General features: G+C 42.1%; 1 protein-coding gene across 9 annotated transcripts in view; it reads left to right on the top strand.

Annotated features, from left to right (window-relative positions):
* SRPK2 (SRSF protein kinase 2) overlaps nt 1–25,817 on the top strand; it is a 295,143-nt gene that overhangs the window by 167,090 nt on the left and 102,236 nt on the right. Inside the window, exon 1 of one of the 9 annotated variants that reach the window (XM_006149160.2) lies at nt 23,869–24,099. The exons of 7 other annotated variants lie outside the window; for them this stretch is intronic. In XM_006149160.2, the coding sequence (XP_006149222.1) occupies nt 24,074–24,099 (26 nt within the window). In that variant the 5' untranslated portion in view covers nt 23,869–24,073. Of the gene's footprint in view, nt 1–23,868; nt 24,100–24,696; nt 24,919–25,817 lie in introns of those variants that run through there. One more of the 9 variants, XM_006149158.3, reaches the window with a different exon arrangement.

The following is a 25,817-nucleotide window of genomic DNA, read 5'->3' as shown; positions in this document are numbered from 1 at the left end:
ATTTGCCAGCCTACAGAGTGGTATTTTAGAAAGTCACACCTTTCTAGACCACATTGGATCCAAAGCTGAGTTTGTGTTTTGATAGTCATTTCTGTTTTTTTTCTTTTTTTTCCTTTTGGAGAGGTTTTTGCTATAGGGTGCGTGCGCTCGACACAAAGACAGAGACAGAAAGCGAGAAATCATCCCCTGTGGGGATGGCCACTCTGCAGTCCCTTCTCTTCTATTCTCCTCTCGGGATCTTGGGTGCACACACACACACACACCTGGCATGAGTTTAAGCCACCGGGTCCGGGACTTGAACCATGGTTGACTACATGGGAGTCCAGCGACATAGCCATTATGCCAATAGCTAGTCCCAGAGAGTCATTTCTGTTTGATGCCACCAGAAAGTCTTGAGCTTTTGGGAACCAGCAGTTAGCGTAATGGCTATGTCGCTGGATTCTCACGTAGTCGACCGCGGTTTGCATCCCGGACCCGGTGGTTTAGAACTCACGCCGGGCGCGTGTGCGTGCGAGCCCAAGATCCCGAGAGGAGAATGGAAGAGATTTTTTTTTTTTTTTTTTTTCCGCTATAGAGCTATAGCGCCCCCAGGGGGGGTGGTCATGCTGCACTCCCTTCTCCTCCATTCTCCTCTTGGGATCTTGGGCACGCACGCACACGCGCCTGGCGTGAGTTTTAAGCCACCGGGTCTGGGACGCGACCTACGGTCGACTACATGGGAGTCCAGCTACATAGCCATTAAGCTAACTGCTGGCTCCCTAGAAAGTCTTGGGTTTTTAAGAGCCAGTTAGGATGCTGATAATACGGGGTCTAGAGACCCGGTGCTTGTTTCAGCAAACCTGACTTCATGGGTTCCCCGCTAGAGTTTAGGATTTTTTTTTTTTGGAGAGACTTTCACTATAGGGCGCGTGCGCTCGCCAGACAGACAGAGAGAGACATAGAGACAGAAAGCGAGAAATCACCCCCCATGGGGGATGGTCACGCCACAATCCCTTCTCCTTCATTCTCCTCTCAGGATCCTGGGCACGCATGCACACGCGCCCGGCATGAGTTTTAAGCCACCGGGTCTGGGGCGCGACCTACGGTCGACTACATGGGAGTCTAGCGACATAGCCATTACGCTAACTGCTGGTCCCCCCGTTAGAGTTTAAAAACGAGTCCTGAAACCAGCATCTTGTCTCTTTGGAGACATTATGGTCATATTCTGCATCTCGTGGCCTGGTGTGGTACAGTGCTCCTGAACTGCTGTTCTGATTCTATCACCACATTTGTAGAGGTGGTTCATTTGACTGTTTTATTTATAGTTTCTTAATAAAAATGCTGAAGTGATCCATCTAATTTGCTCAAATTTGGTGTTTTACACCTGGTGCCTATTAAGTCCTGTCTTTGTTCCTGCTGTTGCTGTCTTAAGGATGCGCTGACCTGCCCTCCTCCTCTTTGCCACTGTTCTGGCAAGCAAACGACAGGTTATGGTAAACAGTATCACACAGAGCAAAGCTGTTTATGTGCTGAAAATTAGGGATTTTCTAGTCCTGACTTGTCATTTACTAGTGGTATGATTATGACTTGGTTGCTTATCTTGTCTTAAAATCTATTCTTCATCTACAAAATGGGAATCAAGCCTATTTTCCCTTTATCTGAAGCAGTAATACTGTTCCCTTGAGTTGGCTGCTTTAAATTACATTCTGCACTGTTATTTTCTTCATCACCGAGAAAGCAGCAGCACTACCAATTAAAACTACAATAAACCCTTGATTGGAAGATGCACCTTGTTAGCAAATAATATGAACATGGGAAACTACAGATTAGAATAGGTTAAATGTTATATGTGGAAGCTCCATTTGCCACACTGCTGTCAGAGTGAAAATTTTCAAACCATAAATCTGGGAGACTAGATGATGGCTCAGCAGTAAAACACAGTGCTCTGTGGGGCAGGCCCACATGGAAAGGCTGCAGGTCCAAGCCTGGAAACCTCTCTGAGTATGTCAGGCATCCATGTTCCCATGACCCAAGCTGACTGAGGCTAGAGGGTGGGTTATGCCAGCAGGACCCTATAGGGTTCTTTATCTTTGTCTCTTTCTCACTCACAGAATTTAAAAAGAAAAACAACCTAGTCTACAAATCTTGCAGCATCATTTCCATGCCTGAAATTCCTCAAGATAAACTCAATCCTTAACATAATGAACTATGTCTATCATAATCTAGCATTGGTATGGACAGTCCTGAGTGCCTGTTAGAAATGTGTCTTTTCAGACCCAGCCTCCTTCCTGCAATCAAAAACCCATACACAGAACTGTGCTGTGTTTATTAGCGAGCTCTTGAGGAGACTTGGGTCAGTTTTATTTTTTAACAACTACTTATTTTTAAATAATTATTTTATTTAACTTTATTCATTTAATTTGACCAGAGGGACAGAGCGAGAGGGAGAGAGAGAAGGAAAGTGAGAAAGCAAGCCGCCAGGTCTGGGACTTGAACCACGGTTGGACATGTGGGAGTCTGGTGCCCTTAACCACCACACCAACTGCCAGCCCCAGGTCACAGTTGTTTTTTTTTTAGATTAAAATTTAAAAAAAAAAAATCTTTTCTTTCTTTCTTTCTTTCTTTCTTTTCTTTTCTTTCTTTCTTTCTTTCTTTCTTTCTTTCTTTCTTTCTTTCTTTCTTTCTTTCTTTCTTTCACTTGACCAGAGAGAGACAGAGAGATAGAAAGAGAGAGAGAGAAAAGTGAGAAAGCAAGCTACCTTGTCCAGGACTTGAACTGTGGTCAGCCATGTGGGAGTCCAGCATCTCTAACCACCATGCCACCTGCCGTGCTTCTCTCCCGCCCCAGGTCACAGTTTTTAGAACCCCTCACCTAGGTCAAACCTACTTCAGTTTTCACTGTTTTGTTTTTGCTCCTCCTCTAAAGTACACCGAGAATGTAGAAATACTGTAACTGCTAGAATGTAAGTGTCCCCCCCCCCCAAAAAAAAATTATCCTCAGGAAAGAGTACTGTGCATCATTTTGTTGGGGAAACTTTCTCTGACTTTATTTTGAATAGCAGAGAATTCTTTGTGTTAACATAAATGGAAATGATTTCAATTTTTGCTAGTTTTTGACATACTTAGAATTCACCAGTAGAAACAGTAAAAGAAATAAATAAAGAAAGAAAGAAAGCCAAAGGCATTTAACACTGATTTTGTAATTATTTCTCATAGTTGGGAGTGTCGAATGTCTTTCTAGCACCTTTTAAAGATGAAAGAGCAAATTAAGTGATTGAAAAGTGGAGACTGTATGTGTACGTGTATAAAATTCCAGCAGATGGTGTAACGGTTACATCGCTGGACTTCCATGTAGTTGAGTGGTCCATGTAGTCCCGGATCCAGGCGCGTGTGCATGCATGTCCAAAATCCCTAGAGGAGAATGGAGAAGGGATTATGGTGTGTCCATCCCCTCCTGGGGGGATGATTTCTCACTTTCTCTCTCTGTCTCTCTGGTGAGCACATACACCCCATGGCAAAAATCTCTCTGTCAAAAAGAAATTAAGGAAAAACTGACCTGAATGAGTAGTTATTTCTAACTTGAAGTGATAACAGACATATGACAGTGTCGTGTATATTTCACATGCATGTGTGTACACATAGACACACACATGCCTATCTCAAACGACTTAGAAGTGAAGATGCTGCGTTTTGAAAAACTGGAATTTAGATGGAAGAAATGGCTTCACAGGTGAGTGCAGTGGTGACAGATTCATGTGATGAAGCATTCGAAATAGTCTTACTTCATCATGTTTCATAATATGAATTGAATTGTATATGTCCTTAAATTGAAGATGAAATATAAGTAAACATTTGACTCTTGCCTCTCTATTCCTCAGAGTTCACGAGTTTTTTCGGGTGTCAATTGCCAGGTAGTATTTGTAGGTTCTAAGAAATGACATTGTCCTCTGCCTGATCTCCCAGGTCTTTCTCCTCCTGTGGCTCCTTTAAATTCTCTTACCATTTTCTCTGTCCTGTGCCTTTGATGCCTTACTTTCTTCACCACCCTGGATGGTATAAGAATACCATCTGTAGCATTTGGCAAATACTTCAGCAGCGCCTATCTTAAATGCTTTGGTACTTTCTGCTCACGGTTATTGATGCGTGCGTTCTTTAAAGAAGGCGCCTTTCGGGCGGCTCCTGGCTTACTGGTTAGGCGCTTGGGCTTTGTAGACAGTCTTAGTGTGAAGGATGGCTTATCCACTGTTTAGTTTTATAACCTTGGGCAAATGGCTTAATCTTTCTCAGTCTTCAGAAATTGATGTTGATAATTAGTGTGTTAGATTATTTTAAGGGTTGAATAAAGTGTCACATAGTAATAAGCAAACATTGTTATTGAATTTTGTCTTCACAGCGTTTAGCATATCATAGGGAGCAAGGAGATATTTTATATGAGAGATTTTTTCTAATTATCTAGGGATAGATTGAGAAGCAGTTGTAATTCATATGAGAAGTATGTTTTTCGAAATCTTACTTGTTGATGTATTTGCATTGTTGTAAACAGTATTTGTTTAATTCTATCTCTTTATTAAGAAAGAAAAGTCACCCAGTCTCACCTTAAAGTGGCAGCTACTGGTATAAACCTTTGCTGTCTTTTTCCTATTTTTACTTTCTATATTATTAAATTACTAAAATAAAGTCTATCTCATCTAATTGGAACTGATGTAGCGAAATTGTTCTTAATGTGAATCTACTTCAGTGGGGAGTAAATTTTATATAAATAGTGGAAAAATATTGAATTGGCTCTTATTTTTAAATAACAGCTAAAAATTATTAAAATTAAGTTAATTTTATTTTATATTTGACAGAATACTGCATCTGTGAGCCAGTTTATAGGAGGAACAAAGACCAACACAAATACTGTTTCTGGTGTAGTAGTTTCTCCCTAAAAATGTATTTTTCATTTGATTTTTTTTTTTTACCAGAATTGTAAACAGAAGACCTTTCACTTTTGTGAAAGTAGTTGAGAGCTGCATCTCTTTTTCTAGTGGTCTCCCTGAATTCTTTCATACACAAGTTGTTCTTTTTTGAAAAGCTTCTTTCTCTCCTACACACACACGCAAAGAAGAAAGGAAAGGGGCCTCTGAAGATAGCGCAACCTAACGTTTCTCATGGGGAGGTTGCTGGTTTGCTTCAGGAGACATCCCTGAAGATGCTGGCTTCTGTGTGCTGGAAACTGGGGCAGTCTGCTGTGGCAAGAGCCTGTTGGGTGTGTACACTCTCTCTCTTGCCTATGGAACAAATGAATAAACTTAAAACAAACAAACAAAAACAACTCGGGACCAGCAGGGAAGCATTGTGGTTAGGGCACTAGATTCCCACATGGCTGACTGCAGTTCGAGTCCTGTACCTGGTGGCTTGCTTTCTCATTTTCTCTTCACTCTCTCTCTTTCTCTCTCTGTCTGTGGTCAAACTTAAAAAATAATAACAACAATAAACAAATAAGTAATTCTTTAAAAAATAAAATCTTTTAAAAAAAGGCTTGCCAACGTGTTATATTTGTTAATCTTATTTTCTATAGTTGTTAGCTGGTCTGCCCGATTCTTATTTGTTGGTAGTTTTGTTCATATTTAGGTTCACATTATTTATAGTCACTGTGGAATCTTGATTATTTTTATAAAGTTTTCAGTTTTTTAAATTATTTAATTTTATTTATTTATTCTTTTATTTTTAATTTGACCAGAGAGAGAAAAAGAAAGTGAGAAAGCAAGTCAACAGGTCCAGGGACTCGAACTGTGGTTGGCCATGTGGGAGTGTCCAGCACCTTAACCACCACGCCACCTGCTGGTTCCCTTTCAGCTTTATTAAATTATATCTGCATTCTCTTGTCAGATGCTTAGTTACAGGGAAAGACTATTAATTGATATTTGCTTCTATTAAACAGATATTTTCCTCCCCCAGTGGGAAGAGATGGGAATTAAGTGTAATTTTATGAGTGGTCATTTCATTCTTGAATTAAAAAAAAAAGAATTATTTTGTATAATTTTATTCGTTATTATTTTAAATGTAACCAGAGACAGAGAGAGAAGGGGAAGTGAAAAAGCATTGGGGAGTCCGCACCTTAACCACACCACCACCTGCCAGCCCCAGGAATGTTTTTATATTGTAACTATTTTTATTTTTACTTCTTTTATAGCTTCTCTAATTCAGAGACTTAAATTACAAATGTTTGACTAATGATGATCTCCTAAATAGTTTTTGTTGGCATTTTTGTTTTAATGTACAGAAAACTCTTTGCCATTTTTTAAGGTTTTTTCCCCCCACTAGGGCACTTGCACTTGCTGGAAAGAGGCAGAGGGAAAGTGAGAACTCACCTCCCAAGGGATTAAGCCATGCTGCCTTCCCTGGTCTTCCATTCTCCTTTTGGGATTTTGGGCTTACATGCACTCTCACCCAACGAGATTTTCAACCTGCCAGGTCCAGAACTCAAATCGTAGTCGGCCATGTAGGAGTCCAGTGCCTTAACTATCATGCAGCTCGCTGGCCCCATAAAGTTTCTTTTAAAGATAAATTTGTTTTTAATAAATTTAAGAATATAAGAGGTTCTCTAAATATGTGTTTGTGCTAAGCGATCCTTGATTGTGTATAATACGTTCTTTTTTTTTTTTTTTCTTCTTTTTTTTTTTTTTTTTTTGGAGAGATTTTTCACTGTAGGGCGCGTGCGCTCGCCAGACAGACAGAGAGAGACATAGAGACAGAAAGCGAGAAATCACCCCCCAGGGGGGATGGTCACGCCGCAATCCCTTCTCCTCCATTCTCCTCTCGGGATCTTGGGCACGCACGCACACGCACCCGGCATGAGTTTTAAGCCACCGGGTCCGGGCCACGAACCGCGGTCGACTACGTGGGAGTCCAGCGACATAGCCATTACGCTAACTGCTGGTTCCCTGTATAATACGTTCTTTAACTTGAAAAATATTAGGATTCTTTCCCATGGATAAAGTCCTATGGAAGAATCACAAGGTATGACCATTTAAAACATTTTTTGATACAGAATCTCAGTTATTTTAGGCAGTTACTTAGCAGGTTGTTTTTGAAAACTGGGACAAATGTGAAAGGTGAATGAAGCAAGGGCATTTCATTGGTTCCTGCATTTTATAGGAAAAGAAATCTAAATTTTTTTAGCTCGCCATGTTCCATCATTCATCTTATCTAAGTATGGAGAGTGATCCTCCAAAGGCAGGCATCCTGATCTGCCGTCTGCCTCCTTGCTTTTCTGCCGCCTGCATAGCCTAGCCGTGGAGGCCCCCAGTGTCTTTCAGCCGAGCTTGTTGTTTTCCCCGTGTGCTAAGCTGCTGCCCAACTGGTGGGTTGTAGCCATTTGCCAGACCTTTCCTCTAGTGACTGCTTCCTCTGCCTGAAACCCTGCACCCTCCAACTCTAAAGTCTTACACGTCTGTCTTTCAGGGTCCGCCTTAAGCGCTATTCTCATTTGTGCCTTTCTCTTTCATTAAAGGATTCTGTGGTCGTGGTTCCTCTTATGCTCAGATATTCTTTTTTTTTTGGAGAGGTTTTTGCTATAGGGCACGTGCACTCACCAGACAGAGACAGAGAGACAGGGAGCGAGAAATCCCCTCCCAGGGGGGATGGCCTCGCCTCCGTCCCTTCTCCATTCTCCTCTCAGTATCTTGGGCACGTATGCCACGCGCCCAGCGCGAGTTTAAACCGCCAGGTCCGGGACTTGAACTGGGAGTCCAGTGACATAGCCATTATGTCAACTGCTGGTCCCACCTAGATATTCTTGCTTTGCTCTGAGCGATACAGAGTCAGGCCCACAGACCTTGTTCAGTCCCGCTGTAGTTTTGAGGCCAGAGAGGGACTCATTCTTCCTTTATGAGATGTATTCCCCACTGCCGACTGGAGTCTACCTCTGTGTCAGACCCAGTTCAACCCCACATCCCTGTGAAATCTTCCTGGATCTCCAAGTCCTCGTCATTTTCATCATTTAGTACTTATAAGAAAAGCTACTGTGCAGTCTGCTTTGGCTCCTGGGGCAGGGACTCTGCTGCTCTTGCCCCAGCTCCCCTGCCCACAGCTGGACACAGTCCTGCTTCAGCACCTAAGTGCATACACTTCAGTATATCAGTGTATTCAGTGTATTATACAATACACAAGTATATTCAGATCTTGCTCTGTATGTGCTTGTTCGATATTCCTCAGCTCTCAGCCTCAGTGCTGTCCAGTCGTGTGATATAACCAGGACATTTTTCTGTTCTGTGGTCACGTGTGTGAGGGCCATGGCGTCTTACCCCTCTGCGCCTGCTCCATCTGTTCCGGGGCAGCAGGCTGAGGGGGAGAGATCGTCCATCATAGCCAAGGCTACATGTTTTGAGACAATAAAGATGAAGTACTAGCTGTCTAGTTTTATTACTATTAGCACCAGAAGGCTGACCTTCTAAAGCAACAGTGTCCTCCCAAATTTTGGATGATTTTCTGTGTTTTGTGGAGGCCAAGTCAGTGCCGTTCTCTTGCTCTCTTGGGCCAGCCCCTCTGGTGGTGTTTGTGCCATTGGTCATTCTAACTTCAGTTCCACAGAGAAAGAGCAGCCAAGTGACCACTCTTCTGTGAGCAGAAAGTAATGTTTGTATGCCAACTGTTTCTGTATAAAAAAAATACATAAGGGGGCCAGCAGGTGGCATGGTGGTTAAGGCATTGGACTCCCACATGGCCAACAGCATTGCAAGACCTTTTGGCTTGCTTTCTCTCTCTCTTTCTCTCTCTATGGTGAGCACATGTACCCTATGGCAAATTTTAAAAATAAAAATCTTTAAAAAAAGATATATGATTGTATATCAATTAGTCTCAGAAGGAAGAAGAAAAAAAGATGTTTCTACATCTTTCCTTTAGCTCTAAGGATACATTTAAGTAACTTATGTCCCCTAATTGCTTTAGTATCCAGATACTAGAATTTAAGAAATTTCTTTTGTTTTGAACAAACTATTTTTATGAGAGTTTCAGAAATTTGGCATGTTTTTCTTATACCACTTCAAGTGGAGATAAATGCTACTCAGAAGATCTAGTAAGTTCAGATACTGTACTTGTAACTTGGCGGTTAGTTTCCCGTGTATAGTGAGCTGTATGCCGTCTTATAACATCTCTGTCCATATCAGTTTAGGATCTTGGTTTTTGGCCACCATTCATGATTTTCTTATTAAAGTCTTCCTTTTTTAAACAGTAGATTTGAAGTAATAAAACTAGCATGTGGATACGGTAGTTCACCCTTGTTACTTGTGTTTTATTGGTGAATAATATACTGGTGTATTGATAGACCACATTTGGGTTATCCACTCATCATCCGATAGATATTTGGGTTGCTTCCATATTTCGGCTATTATGAATAATGTGAACTCTGAATGTTTATGTACAAGTTTTAAAACCTTTGGTAATTTATTCCATGAGTGAGAAATGGAGCACCCACAACAGGGCATTGATGCCACAGTCCAGCCTAGCCTCAGCCTGGTGGGATCGTGGACACGTGTGCTCAGGGCCATCTTCTCACATGTTTTGGTAACCTGCCTATGTGGGACTTCCTTAAGAGCATTGCACATTATCACCATGCCTCTGTCTGGACCCTTGTGCAAATTTTCAAGTAGACGGATGCTTTCATTTGTACTGAATATATATATATGCGTGTGTTGAGAGAGAGAGAGAGAGAGAGAGAAGTAGGATTGCTCAGTGCATAAGTTTGACCTTGGCAGAATGAGCAGCATGTTTTCCATAACAGTGGAGCCATTTTGCATTCCAACTGCATTGTAAGAGGTTTCAGGTTTCTCAGCAACCTCACTGACACTTGGTGTCTTTTTGAGTAGTCACCCTGCTGCATGGAGTGCTAGCTTTCTGTGGTTTTGATCGCATTTCCCTGGTGGTCAGTGATATTTACCATCTTTTCTTGTGCTTGTTGGCCATTTGTTGATCTTCTTTGGAAAAAAGTCTATTCAGAGCCTTTTGCTTATTTTAAAATTGTGCTGTTTGTATCTTTTTTTATTACTGAGATATTATAGTTTTTTTCCTTGCTTTCAGTTATTTGGTTTGGGAATTAAATGCCTTTGCTTCTAGGGTATAAAGGACTAGGCAAACAATTTATAATCCCAGTGCTTGCTGCTAAAGTGTTTCCACTAATCTAACACAGAAGGGTTGGAGGAAGCCAGGGGTGAGAAATGATGAAAGTCATCACTCCTGTCTTATCCTCATGTCTCAATCAGTGTATTCTTTTAATTCAACACTAAACTTGGAAAAAACTTTCTCTCAAAGGGATCTTTTCTTCTAGTGACTCGGTTTTCTTTTTAAAGCATGACTTAGTAATTTCCTTTAGTTTACTAAGGAGCATGTACACTCAGAGGCGGTGGGGGTGGTGGGGAGTAAGAAATTACCCCCCAGTGGGGTATGACCACGCTGCAATACGCCCTCCTCCATTCTTCTCTTGGGATTTTTGCATGCACACACATTCGCCTGGCTTTTTTTTTCCCCCCTCAAGCTGCCTATTCCATGACTCAGACCACACAGTCAGTCATGTGGGATCCAGAGACCTTAAGCCATGCTGCTGGCTTGCCTCAACAAGCTTTATTGTAAAGATAATTTTATTGGGACCAGCAGAAGATGTAATGGTTATGTCGCTGGAGTCCCACATAGTTGACCACAGTTTGAGTCCTGTACCAGGCAGCCTAAAATCCACGCTGGGCATGTGTGCATGAACGCCCCAAATCCTGAGAGGATAATGGAGGAGAAGGGATTGCAGCATGGTCATCCTCCCTGCAGGAGAGAAGTAGAATTGCTGGGTACATATGATTTCTTGCTTTCTATCTCTCTGTCTCTGATGAGCACATGCGCCCTGTAGCAAAAATCTCTCTTTTAAAAAAAAGATATTTTATTGACACAGTATGCAAGTTTAGACTGTACAGCAGGAGCACTGTTAGATGGAACTTTCTCTGATGCTCTGCCCTGTACGGTAACTGTTTCCCATATGTGACTGCTGCTGGAACACTTGAAATGTGGCAACTGAGGCCGATATGCCGAGTTTGTAAGTTTATTTTCAATTAATTGAAATCTAAATTTAAGTAGCCACATGTGGCTGGTTACCTTACAAGAAAGCACGTATGTAGGACTTTACTGACCCTTGTTACTTTCAAAAAAAGTGTAAGTTTAGTTGTAGGAGACCTTATGAACAATAAGTATTGTGTAAGGTATTTTTGGTAAACATTCATACTGAATTATTTCCTCTTTTTCTCTTCAGTCTTAAGAGTGCTGGGTTTCTAGACAGAGCCAGTTAAATTTTATAAATACAATTAAATTCCTGTCTTTGTGTCTGTAATTACAATGTAAAAACTGACTGGCTAAGTTCTTAACCAAATTTAGAAAGGTTGGGATATTCTGACTGAAAATATGGGTTATGTGATATACATAAAAGTGGCTCTGTGAACCGTGGTGGCCGTCCTCTGTCAGAGTCTGGCCAAAGACTCCAAGGCCCTACTATGCTCTATTCAGGAAAGATACAGACGGAGGGAACAACTGGTGGTTTCAGTTGAGTCCTGAATACAAGTTTCCAAGGTAGATGGTCCTAACTGCTGGTTAGCAGCTTGCTGTAGCTTACTCCAGGGTGAGTGACCACAATGCTTCACCAGTATAAACAGAGAATAGTTTCTAATTTTAAGTAGACTTGATCTTAAATAGAATCAACCTTAAAAGAGCTACAGCTTGACAGGCAGAAAAGCAAGCTAGATAGGAGTTTATGGATAGTGGCTGTCTTAGTCCATTGTGTTGCTAAGCAGAAATACCTGAGACTGGGTGATTTAGTAAGACTGAAAGTTAGTGTGGCTCCCAGTTCTGGTGGCTGGAAAGGTCAAAAGCTTGGAGCCGGGGTTTGGCCAGCCTCTGTTGCAACATAACATGGCAGTTCTGGAGAACCAGAGAGGTCTTGAGGGTGTGCGTGAGGAGAGAGGACCTGTGGGCAGCCACATATTAGCATAACAACCTCCTCTGGAAAGAATGGACCCATTCCCACCAGAGCGAGGACTCGCTCCCCCCGACAAGGTGGTGGTAATCTCTTCTTGAGGATGGTGCCCCATGATTCAAAGGCTGCCACTCGGCCCCACTTCCTAGGGGTCGCACTGCTCCTAACACCAGTGCATCTGGACCCACCTTCCAGCACATGACCCTTGGGGGGGAACAAGCAATATCTAAGCCATAGCAGTGGCAATCTTCTGGGTAAACTTAACTTTGATTAAGTAAAAGTTAATTAATAAAAGTTGATTAATGAAAACTTCAGGAAGGAAAGGGCATCAGTCAATTTAATATCTTAATGCCCTTTTTATTTTTGAGCACATGTGTGTCTTGGGATTAGGGCCTTCTCATGACAAAAATTTTAACTTTGTGTTCACAAACAAACATTTGAAACATTTTTGGACCAGGGAGAATGTTTACTTCGCTTTTAATGCTGGCTTAGTATACCAAATTCATGAAATAAAATAGGAATAAATTGCAGGTTGTAATTTAACTGACAGATTGGAATTTGATCTAGAATCCCAAAGGTTCCAAAATGAAAGATGGTGGCAAACTAAAACTTGAACCAACATTAACCAAATGCTAAGTGACTGGTGTAGTTGCTGGCTAATCAGAATGCTTTAAAATTATTTTGAGTGAAGGATTGAGACTCTAAATATCTAGAAATTACTGTAACAAAAGGTATGCATGACCATGGTAGAGAAAATTACAAAATACTGTTATTTTTAATTTTATTTTTAAATTTATTGTTTTTTTTTTTTTTTCAACTTGCTATAGGGCACATGTGAGAGAGAGAGAGAGAGAGAGAGAGAGAGAGAAAGCCTCTAGGTCTGGGACTCAGATCTTTGGTCAGTCATGTAGGAGTCCAGCGCCTCAACCACCACGTCTCCTGCTGGCCCCCCAAAATATTATCAGAAGATATAACTCTAGATTGAATATGTGTGTACAAATGTATTGATGACACTTTAATATTGTATAGATGTCATTTCTTTTTAAATAGGTAAATTCAGTATATGTGTATGACTTAGTTTGATCTAAAATGAATAACCAAGTGCTGGGAACATTGGGTATGGTATGCATATGGAATGAACCGAAACTAGAGCTTTACTTCACAAGTTAATGAAAAGTTCTAGGTGGACACCATTTATTTAATTTTGCAGAGTTGAGGATGTACATAGCCTGTTCCTTAAGACTTTAATTTCTTGATATATACAGTTGACCAGTACCTTCTGTGTGTGTGCGTGTGTGCGTTTGTGCATGCGCGTGTATGTGGGTTTTTTTGGTGACCCAGGGCATGGCATGTAAGATCTATCCAAGTACAACTGAAATGTTTCTAGAAACAATACTCTTACAGCATGAAGAAACACCTAAGGAGTTTCTGTTTTATTCTATTTTAAAGTAAATGCTGTCACTCAGTATATGGATTTCATGGGTAGCCAAGACAAAGACTGCCTTGGAGAATCTCACATACATGTGTGCGAGAAGAGAGTGGAGCATGCAGATTTCATCGTGTTTGTAATGGAAAGTGATGCAGCTGAACGGTCACTAAGAAAAGGGCTGACTGTAATGGTGAATATTCAGACAATGTCATGACAGTTACAGTAAGAACAGGAACTGTCTCTAGCAGTGTGGGTAAATCTTAAATAGAGTGGAAAAAAAAGCCCCAAAACTGGACACATAAGTATGACCTAGTGTGGGCTTTCATTGGTACATGCTATTATGGTAAACGTGAGAAGATGTGTAGAAGCTGGTGCCACCTGTAACCCTGTGGAGGCCGAGGCAGGAAGATCCTGAGTTCAGGCCAGCTGGGGCAAAGAACAACTTAGACTATTAATTAAGAAAAAATACACAAGAACCATAATCTAAAGTTCCTGATAGCTAATCTCTCTAGAAGATAAAATGGATCGTAGTACATTACTCCTTTATTTAAGATATGAAACAAATACTACTAAATTATTATTATTTTTTTTGGAGAGGTTTTTGCTATAGGGTGCGTGCATTTGCCAGAGAGTCAGAGAGAGACAGAGAGACAGAAAGCAAAAAATCACTCCCCAGGGCGGATGGCCACGCCGCAATCCCTTCCCTTTCTCCATTCTCCTCTCGGGATCTTGGGCACACATGCACACGTGCCCAGCATGAGTTTAAGCCACCAGGTCTGGGACTCAAACTGCGACCAACTACATGGGAGTCCAGCGACATAACCATTATGCCAACTGCTGGTCCCAATAGTACTAAATTTTAAGAATTATTGACACCAGCAAGTGGTGTGGTGGTTAAAGAGGTGGACTCCCATAGGTGACTCCCACATGACTGACTGCATTTCAAGTCCTGGACCTGGTTGCTTGAGAACCCTGAGTACATCTGTGTGTGTGCCCAAAATTCCAAGAAGAGAATGGAAAAGGGATTGTGGTAACAACATCTCCATGGTGGGGTATGTATGTGATTTCTCACTTCCCCTCTAACTATCTTCCTGTCCCCACCACATACACACCCCATAAGCACATGTCCCCCATGGCAAAACAAACAAACAAACAAACAGAAAAAACAACCAAAAAAACACCAAACTATAAAATAAAGAATTGTTAACACTGCTGATGGGCGTATCTCTTTTTGTATGTTTTTGAAATAATGCAGTGTATCTTTCTATGCAAAAATGTGTCATGACTTTTCCTAGGACTCAGTAGGAAACAGAAAAGAAGAGCAAAGGAATTTGCTGGGAAGCTAGAATGGTGAGCAGGGACCAGCTCTCCAGGGCTGTATTTATCAAGTTATTGGTATTTTGAGCACAGACCCCTATAGCAAAAACCTCTCCAAAAAAGAAAAAAAAAAAGATTTTTTTTTCCTTTTTACTTTTGCTTATGTTTGGGAAGGGACCCCGAAAGCATAGTTGTTGTACTTGAATTTCTTTTAGCTGAAGAGTTGGACACATCGTTTTTGTAAGTGCTGCCCTTGAGTCCAGCCTGGAAAGGCGGAGTTAAGATGTTAAGATGGTGAGATCACGTGGTCCCCTCATGGCTTCTGGGGGTGGGGGAGCAGAGCAGGCTGAGGCAGGTGCCTGGAAAGTGTCTCTGTGCATTTAATTAGGGGTAGACAGAACCACTTCAGCCGACATCTCAGGGATTTTGCGCAATGATGAATTGCCTCAATAGTGAAAGTTTCTCTTGTGCCGTTTGTGCCTTTTAAGAAGTTAATCTTAAAAATGTATTGAAATAAATGTGAAAACAAATAATGCCTGGCGTATAGCACATAGTAGAGTTTAGCTTTTGTTTGTTTTTAACCAGTACAGTTATAATTACACTCTTTGTTCTATTTCAGTGGAGTTACACAGGGGCCATATCTGTCTTGTTCATGATGAAACAAAGAGAATTATAAAGTAAATAGTTAATGTTGTTATATTTGCCATAAGTATAAATCTTTCTCCAATATCAGCTGAATTGTTGTCCATTGAATTACTGTATTTATACGAGGATGTGTTTTCTCAAAAATGTAAAAAGTAATGATGAAAACCACTTAAGGAAATCTGTGTGATGACACTGATTAAAGAGTTAGCATGACTCAGAATAGACCCTTTAGCAGGCAAGAATAGGACTTTTAAAAGTTGCAAAATGATTTTGCTGTTAAAAAGTTACAAGTTGGGGGGCTAGCAGGTGACATGGTGGTTAAGGCCACTGGACTCCCACATGGCCACCTGTGGTTTGAGTCCCAGACCTGGCAGCTTGCCTTTTCACCCAGCCCCCTCATGCTTGCTCTGTCCTTCTCTGGTCAAATTAAAAGTAAGTAAGTAAGTAATAAAGTTAAATAAAATAATTTTTTGAGAGGTTTTTGCTATAGGGTACGTGTGCTTTCCAGGAAGACAGAGAGAGACAGAGAGACAGAAAGCTAGAAATGACCCCCCCCCCCCGCGGGGGGGGCCCCTGTCAATCCCTTCTCCGTTCTCCTCTTGGGATCTTGGACATGCAAGCACACATGCTCAGTGTGAGTTTAAGCCATTGGGTCAGAGACTCAAATGGAGGTTGACTACATGGGTGTCCTAAAATAATTCTTAGAAGGAAATAAAGTTACAAATCAGGGGCAGCAGATGGCTTGGTGATTGAGGCACTGGCCTCCCACATGGTCTATCTTGAGTCTCCGACCTGGGAATTTTTTGTTTTTTCTCTCTCTCTGTATCTCTTTTTCTTTTTCTTTCTCCCTCTCTCTCTCTGGAAGGCACCTTATAGGAAATTTAAAAAGAAATATATGAAGGGAACCAGCAGTTAGTGTAATGGCTATGTCGCTGGACTCCCACGTAGTCGACCGTGGTTCGCATCCTGGACCTGGTGGCTTAAAACTCATGCCGGGTGCGTGTGCGTGCGTGCCCAAGATCCCGAGAGGAGAATGGAGGAGAAGGGATTGCGGCGTGACCATCCCCCCTGGGGGGTGATTTCTCGCTTTCTGTCTCTATGCCTCTCTCTGTCTGGCGAGCGCACACGCCCTATAGCGAAAACCTCTCCTAATATATACGTGTGTGTGTGTGTGTGTGTGTGAAATAAAACTATAATAAATAATTCCTTTTAAAAAAGTTAAAAGTCACCTTAAGGAAGAAAGACTTTATGTTCGTGGGATTATCTTAGAGTGCGTATGGGAGCCCATGATAAGCAGTTTAATTACAATGAATGCTCTTCCTGATTATGAGACTATAACTTGTACAGAATTTTGTGGAGCAATTTGGTGGCATTGTTATTATTTTTTTTTTTAAGAGATTTTTTGCTCTAGGGTACTTGTGCTCACTGGAGAGATAGAGACAGAAAGTGAGAAATCACCCCCTGTGGGGGATGGCCACTCATCATTCCTTTCTTCTCCATTCTCTTGGGATTTTGAGCATGTACACAGGCGTACCCAGCATGAGTTTCAAGCTGTCAGATCTGGGACTTGATTTGCGGTGGATCATGCGAGAGTCTAGCACCTTAATCACTACACTGCCTGCTGGCCCTGTGGCATTATGTTTTTGTTTTAGTTGATATTGCTGATGAAGATGATGAGGAGAGGAGAATGGAGGAGGTCTTGCTGTTTTGCTAAGGCAGGTCTCCCTGTTGTGATCCTCCTATTGTAGTCTCCCAGGGATGAACCACCACGCCTAACTCTGCCAAATAGTCTCGCACTGTGCTGCCCAGGCTAGCCTTGAGCTTGAGATCCTCCTGACAGGCTCCCGAGTGCTAAACTTAGGTTGGACTAGAAATTGAACCTGGGGCTCCCATGTTTTGCAGACCAGTGTCTTAGCAGCACGCACCATTGCAGTTGGACCCATGTTTGGTTTTTGAATGCCTATGATCTTTGCTCTAGTAATTTTAATCTTTGTGTTGTGTCCTATGAAAATAATTTGTTAAGTATGGACAAAGATTTGTGACTGATGTTTTTCACAGTTTATAAATCTTTCCAACACTGCAAAACTATGGAATACAATTGGTGAGAAGAACACATATCAGAGAGGTGAAATAGAGACACAAGGCCACAGGGCTTATAACTGTTGGAGCTGGAACTTAACCTGAGATCTGTGAACTTCGAAGACCATGCTTTTTAACTTTTATTCTATAGTTCTCAATTCTTTAAAGTTTGTTTATTCCTCCCATATTAGAGAGAAGGGGGGCGGGCGACTGAAGGATAGACACATGGCCACCTCAAACAGGGTCCTCATGCCATGATCTGCCCCAAACCCAGCCATGAACTGGGACCGTCCCAGATTCATGTCGGCCAGTGGTGCAGTGTTACGTTGCCACTGTGCAACCCAGCTAGCCTGAATACTTTTCAATTTTTAATGACAAGACTTACATATTACTTTGTTTGTAAAGACAGGTGTGTAAATCAAATAGAATGGCATGTTTTAGAAATTTCTGCCTGAAAGTGGAGTGTGGGATTAGTAAACCATATAAAATGTCTTCTGAAACAAACATCTTGAGATGCTATCAAATCAGGTCTGGCTATGTAGCAATAGATGTCTTGATTTTAAAAAAGTGTTTGAAGAGATCAGTTACAGTGAAAACAATAGAGTGAAATTCTACTAGCATGGTATGCTATTTTTGGATTTTTTTAGTTCGTGTTTCATATTCAACTGGTGACCAGAAAGTTCAAAGAAGAGGGATTATGAAAAAAAAAATGGATTTGAATAATTTTTTTTTTTTTGGAGAGAGATTTTCGCTATAGGGCGCGTGCGCTCGCCAGACAGACAGAGAGTGACATAGAGACAGAAAGCGAGAAATCACCCCCCAGGGGGGGTGGTCACGCTGCAATCCCTTCTCCTCCATTCTCCTCTCGGGATCATGGGCACGCACGCACACGTGCCCGGCGTGAGTTTTAAGCCACCGGGTCCGGGATGCGAACCGCGGTTGACTACGTGGGAATCCAGCGACATAGCCATTACGCTAACTGCTGGTTCCCGGATTTGAATAATCTTCATGCCAATTTAAACTTGTACTTTAATTCTATTTTCCCACAACTTTTGAGGTCCCCCTGTACAGTTCTAACAAATTATTAATAAAAGAGTTTTTATTTTAGCTAAGCTTCAGAGGCAAGACTGTCAAAACTATAAATAGATCTAAGAATCAGGACAAACAATCACTAAATGCATTTAGTATATAAAAGTTTTATAGCACATTTAAATTTTGCCTTTTTCTCCCTGCATTTAGTTTTTTGTCTACTTATTTTAAAGCATTTTTTATTTTAGGCTTTTGTAGATATTATTTGAGCTCTTAAAATTCTCTCTAGTGGAGCCAGGAGGTGAAGTAGTGGTTAAGGTGTGGACTTACATGTCTTCTACTACTGAGTCCTGGACTGGGAGGCTTGAAAGGCACACATGCATGTATGTGCGTGTCCAAAATCTCAAGAGGAGAGTGGAGGAAAAGGGATTTTGGCTTGGTCATCTTGGGGTGGGGGGTGTGATTTCTCACTTTGATTCTTTCTGTGTCTCTCAGGCAAGCTCATATGCCCTGTGGCAAAAGCCTTTAAGATAAAAACCCTTGTCACCTAGTAATGATCAATAGACTATTTAGCCTGTATGCTTCTAGATCGGGTGTACACTGGCTGAGAATTTTTGATCAGTTTTGCGACCTGTATTTGTGGCTGAGTCATTAGTGAGATTCTTTACTTATGCATTAATATTGTATAGAAATAGTATCTCTAGAAAATAGAGTTTGAAATGCTTTCAAATGGCATCTTATTATTTACTACATATTTGAAAAGGAAAAGACTAATGCATTATTTTTATTTCTTAGCTTGTTTGTTTTGTTTTATTTATTTATTTTTGGAGAGGTTTTTGCTATAGGGAGCATATGCTCGCCAGACAGACAGAGAGACAGAAAGCGAGAAATCACCCCCCGGGGGGGATGGCCACACTGCAATCCCTTCTCCATTCTCCTCTTGGGATCTTGGGCATGCACGCACACGTGCCCAGCATGAGTTTAAAGCCACTGGGTCCGGGACACGAACCGCAGTCGACTACATGGGAGTCCAGCGACCTAGCCATATGCTAACTGCTGGTCCCTTGTTTTAAATATTTGATATAGGACCTGTGCACTTGCCAGAGAGAAGGGTTGATGTGGTCGGAAATCATCCCCCAGGGAGGATGGTCAAGCTGCAGGCTTGGGACTTGAACTATGGTTAGCTATGTGGGGTCTAGCCACCTTAACCACCCTGCCCCTTGCTGGCCCAATATAAATATATTCTTAAATACAGCAAATTTTGGTGACATTAAAGTTCAGAATGAATGTAAACTATGAAATCAAAATAATAGATTATAGTCCTAATAATTACAAAGTAATAAGAATATACTTTTTTTGAGAGAGAGGTTTTTGCTGTAAGGTGCATATACTTGTTAGAGAGTCAGAAAGCAAGAAATCACCCCCCCTCCCCCCAGGGGGTGATGGCCACGCCGCAATCCCTTCTTCATTCTCCTCTCGGGATCTTGGGGCCCACATGCACAAGCACCCAGCGTGAGTTTTAAGCTACCAGGTCCAGGACTTGAGCTGCGGTCAACTTCATGGGAGTCCAGTGACATAACTGTTATTCCATCTGCTGGTTCCAGGAATATACCTTTTTAATTCTGATTTTTTTTAAAGAGGTTTTTGCTATAGGGTGCGTGCTCTTGCCAGACAGAGAGACGGAAAGCGAGAAATCACCCCCCAGGGATATGGCCACGCTGCAGTCCCTTCTCCTCCGTTCTTCTTTCGGTATCTTGGGCACGTACGCACATGGCGCCTGGTGTGAGTTTTAAGCCACTGGGTCCAGGACGCGAACTACGGTCGACTATGTGGGAGTCCAGCGACATAGCCATTATGCTAACTGCTGGTCCCCAGCACCTCTTATTTAATGTCTGTCTTAGTGTTACTGAACAAACAGGACTGACTGATAGTCAATCACTGGGGTGAGGGATCTTGAAGCCAGAAGGTTTATTGCTTAGCCAGCAAGCAAGAAAACAGGAGCAGACCTCAACTTTTTGTCTCTGAATGGAAAGGAATAGGGTCTTTTGTACCATGAGACAGAAAGAGGGGGGAATGGGTGATGATGTTTGCCAGTTCTTGATTGGTTGGTGCTCGTGCGGAAAGGCTGTATTCTAGTCCCGGATTGGTTGGTACAGTGGCCTTCCAGTGTTATAGGGTAGTCCAGAGAGCAGTAGTTTAGGGTACCTGATGCATCTGATTCGATCCCCCAGAAACAGGTTTTGTACTGTGACAACCAGTATTCCTTTTTACCTCTGCTACCAGGGTCAACTTTAGGTTTACTCAGCTCTCTTGAGCATATGCTTCCTGCAGGTAAGCTTATATAACAACAGTTAGTACTAAGTTTTCCCTCCATGGGCCAGTCCTAGCTGGTTACATTAGTAAGACACGAGGCACAGTCTTGGTCTGTAGTCGTGTCCCCATCAGACCTCAAACAGAGTGTGACACCCTGTACTGGAAAACCTGGAGGGGTTTTGGGTGTAGGAGGAGGTTGAGTTTTTTCAAGATAACCTAGTGACATGTAAATGCTCTTATAGATCAATAAGTTTTTTTTTTCCCTTAAAGGATCTTTTAAAAAATTATTTTATTAATTATTATTTTTAAAGAATTGCTTATTTAATGGTATTTATCACTATTTTATTAATTATTATTTTTAAAGAATTGCTTATTTAATGGTATTTATGACTATTTTTAAAATCTGACCAGAGAGAGCCAGAGAGAGAGAGAGAAGAGTGAAAGTGAGAAAGCAAGCTACCAGGTTTAGGACTTGAATCATGGTCAATCATGTGGGAGTCCAGTGCCTCAGCTACTTCACCTCCTGCCAGCCCTATTTATTACTATTTTTTAATCTGGCCAGAGGGACACAGAGGGATAGAGATCAAGTCCCCATGTCGGGGACTCAAACCTCAGCCAGCCATGTGGGACTCCAGTGCCTTAACCACTGTGCCCCTGCTGGCCCCAGATCAACAGGTTTTTTTTTAAGAATTATTTTATTTATTATTTATTCATTTGTTTATTTCAATTTGACCAGAGAGGGACAGAGAGAGAGAGAGAAAGTGAGAAAGCAAGCCACCAGGTCCAGGACTTGAACCACAATCGGCCATGTGGGAATCCAGCACCTTTAACCACCATGCCACCTGCCGGCCCCCAGATCAACAGTTTCTAAGAGAAGAGTGAAAAAAATAATTCTGCCCTAATGGTTATCACAGGTCTGACGTGAGTGGGGCTGTTCAGTCTCTCCATATTCCTCTCCAGGGAGAAAGGAGCTGGGCCTATGTGGACTAAGGAGAGAGGTTCTCAGTCCTCATCATGAAGAACTGCTCAGCCCAATCAGTGCCTTGCCTTACTCACTATGCCTAGGGTCTTCAGAAAGACCAGCCTCTTGTCTCAAGAGAGAGTATAATCTGGTCACTCTAGAGGTGGGGTACGTGGAGAACGAGGCAGATGCTCTTTGCGCTCCAAGGTAGACTAGTTGCTGGTCTTTATCTGTGTCTGGAGTCATTTTTGCTTGAAACTGGTTGTGTTCTTCCCAGTTGTCAACTCTCCTCCCTTTCGTTATCTAAAAAAATTATTGAGTGAATTTCTTATCCCTTGGTTTTTCTTTTCTATTTTCTTTCTTCTTTGGAATTTCTTTTTCCTTTTTAAAACTATATAAAGAAGTAAAATGGATGGTGTATGTTGATCAGTCATGTTTAAATGCATTAGGTACGATTTTTGAGTTGGAACCTTAATGCATTATGTAGATTAATTTTTTTTAAGAATTGTTTATTCAATTTTATTTATTTTATTTTGTCCAGAAAGAGGGGGAGAGAGAGAAAGTGAGAAACCAAGCTGCTAGGTCTGTGAACTTGAACCATGTGGGAACCCAGCACCTTCACCCACCGCACCGTGTGCTGGTGCCAAGATTAAATGTATATTAGTGTCGGGACCAGCAGTTGGCATAATGGCTATGTTGCTGGACTCACAGGTAGTTAACTGCAGTTCGGGGGACTTAAACTCACGCTGGGCGTGTGTGCATGCATGCGCAAGATCCCAACAGGAGAGTGGAGGAGAAGAGATTGTGATATGACCATACCCCCTAGGGTGTGATTTTTTGCTTTCTGTCTCTCTGGCGAGTGCATGAGCCCTATAGCAAAAACCTCTTAAAAAAAACCCCAAAAAAACCCAAAAAAAGAACAAATGCAATTTAGTGTCATTAACTAAAAGTGTTACTTGCGCAATAGGTAACTGAAAACTGGTTCATGTAACAATTTTTTTTTTTAAGAGATTTTTTGCTATAGGGCAACAGATATATTTGCCAGGGAGACAGAGTCAGAAAGTGAAAAATCACCTCCCAGGGGTATGGTCTCGCCACAGTCCCTTCTCCTCCATTCTCCTCTCAGGATCTTGGGCACTCACGCACATGCATCTGGCTTGAGTTTTAAGCTGGCAGATCTGGGACCCAAACCACAGTCGATGACATGGGAGTCCAGCGGCATAACCATTATGCGATCTGCTGCTCACTGTCACAACTTTTTAAGAAACATGTATTTATTTAAAATGGAGGTTTTATCTCTGAAACCATTTTTAAAAAGTATTTCTTCCAAGGTAGAGAAAGAGGCAGACGGACACCCCTGATAGGGTCCTTATGCTGCCCTCTACCATGGGTCTCAACAGCATATCCGTGTTCCTAGCACGTTCAAGCATGTTCTGGTATGTCAGCTCCCAACCTTTCCTGTGCACATCCAGATGTGTCGCTACGGGGCCCCTTGTTCCAGAAATCTATCGGGCCACTGCAAATTCTTGTTTGTCATGGGTCTTTCTTCCCCAGTGTCTATTTTTGCCTATCTTTGCCTGCATTGGGTAAGCACACTTGTCATCTTGCCTGCAGACATCTGTGAAGACCAGGCAGCGCCTCCTTGGAGCAATGACTCTTAACCCCTGTGTGCACCACCCTCCCGGTGACCTGTGCCCAGGCCACATTCCAGACCTACTGAGTCAGAATCTCCTGGTGCTTTTGTATTATGAAAAAGCTTGCCCACATTTGTGGTGTATAGTCTAATTTAAGAATTATTGTGTTATAGCTTCCAAAATAGATTAAACTTTGTGTGGCATTTTTATTTCCTACCAAACACACTCCACATTCTTCACTCAAAGGTGTCAAAATCTGGTCCAAACGTGTCTAGCATTTCTGACAGCGTTCACCTGCCCTGTACCTTGTGTATGAGCTCTGCAGACTAAGTGACAAAGAAGAGGGAATGTGCTGGTCTCAGGAAGCTGCTCAAAATAAGGTCAGACCCTGAGGCATGTGGTCAGATCGCATCAGCAGCAGGGCCAGAGAGAGGCAAGAAACACGTATGGCAGCTCTGATGAAACAGGCTTCTTTTAAATAAAAAAGAAGTGCAATGTCTGGGGGAAGAGTTCACATTGGTCCAAGATAACTGAGGGGAGGGCTTCTGGAGGGAGGGGGCAGGACTGGGAGAGAATCCTCGGTGAGCAGAGGTTATCTGGAGCAGTTTATTGGCAGTCGCCCTTGTTAGCAAGGCCTGTGGCCAGCCCTCAAGGTCTGTGGCAAGTTTTTATCATGAGAAAGAATGTCTTTGTGAAGGTCGATGGCAGAGTCAACAGGAAGTAACTGGTAAGCAGGCTGTCAGCAATGTTCTTTCTTCCTCTTTCATTCCCTGGCCTTAATTCAGCATAGCAGTTTTTCTGGATAAACTTTTATCTTTGAACAGCAAAAGCGGACAAGTCCTTTTCTGCTGCCATTGTCTGTGTTCACAAGCACCGTTCCTTCTGTCTCCTGTGCTCTGTCCCTTGCTAGATGTGGTACCTTTTTCTTCCTCAGTTTTCTTCCTTTTCTCTAAGCTTTCCTAGAGACTCGGTCAACCAGAGAGGACATTTCTGCCTTTCTGCATATTTTGCTTTGTTATTTTATCTCTTGAATTATTTAATAGTACCAGGAACTGTATGTGTTAAGTTAATTAAAGAAGTGATGTCATTCAGATCACTTTCTGCCTTGTTTTCTGTTATTTGTCTACCTGTCTGATCTCAGCTGTTAGACTCCTGTGTTCATAAGAAAAGATCCTTATTTTACTCACTCTAGCAACACAAGTGAGCTCTGTAAATATCTCGTGAACACATAAGTGAGATCTCTTCCTTGTACTTCGGGCAGTCCAGCGGAATTTGGAACTGTAGGATGGAATCCCGAGATTTATGACACAGGGGGAAGTGAGGATATCAGTTATCCGAAATGTGAGGTCCCCAGACCGGTGATCTCCAGCCCCTCTGTGAGAAATGTGGATTTGATGCTCTTCAAGACAGTCTTCAGTTGTCAGATATTCTTGCGCTGAGATGGGACTGTCTTTAGTTCATGAAAAGGAGAGTGATTAGCAATATTTTGTGTCATGGGGGCTAGTCTGACCACCACCTTATCTTTTAAGTTTCTGTTCCGCCTTAGGTAAGTCTCTTTACTATGTTCAGCTTTAACTCCCCCTTTTTTTTTTTTCTTTTCACCTGTTAAATTCTGCCTAGTAAATGGTTTAAAATCAGACAGTGAAGGTCAGGACTGAGTTTCCCGCGTGTTAATGACGCTGCCTGCCCTTTTTTATATGGCTTGAGTATCGGCGCTGAACCACTGGAGTGTGATGGGAGGGTGTGTGAAGAGCTCATTGGGAGAAAACTCACTGGTGACTAGTGACCTTTTTGGGAGTCAGTTCTATTAAGATACAACTTACATAAAAATTCACCAGTTTTAGGTGTATAGTTCAACCCAGGGTGACAAGTGTAGCATATCTGAGGTGTGATCACAATCAGGAGGAGAAGTTTTCCTCAGCACTGAATGTCCCCTTGCGCGCTTTTGTTACCTCCACCTGCTCCCTGGCTCCAGGCAGCCACTGATCTGCTGGCCATCACCGGAGCTTTGCCTTTTAAAGTGGAGTCTTTTACTGTGTCGTCATTCGCGTTGGGCTTTCACTTAGCACGATACTTTTGAGTTCCTGTTGTATCTGTCGTTCATTGTCTTGTTATGACTTAGTAGTATTCCACTGTTCAGCCTCAATTTGTCCTTTCTACAGTGTTGTCCGCCCCCCCACCCTCCCCCTTTAGAGCTTGAAACCAGTGTGGTATTTATTTCTGGGTTCTCTTAATACCTGATATCCAAACTATTCTTGAACATAAGTATTCTTGTTTAAAAGTACATTAAAGACAAACAGGAAATTAGACTAAAGGTGGTCACATAAAGAATGTTGATAGTGGTCACATGTGCATGTAGCTTTCATTTTTGCTATAGGGCATGCACACTTCCCAGGTGGAGAGAGAAAGTGAGAAATCACCCCCCCCCCAAGGGGGATGGCCACA

Source organism: Tupaia chinensis, unplaced genomic scaffold (genome assembly GCF_000334495.1).
Source record: "Tupaia chinensis unplaced genomic scaffold, TupChi_1.0 Scaffold000255_1, whole genome shotgun sequence".
In the NCBI taxonomy this organism is placed as follows: Eukaryota; Metazoa; Chordata; class Mammalia; order Scandentia; family Tupaiidae; genus Tupaia; species Tupaia belangeri.
Note: the sequence above shows the minus strand (reverse complement) of the source record. Positions and strands in the feature narration are given on the sequence as shown.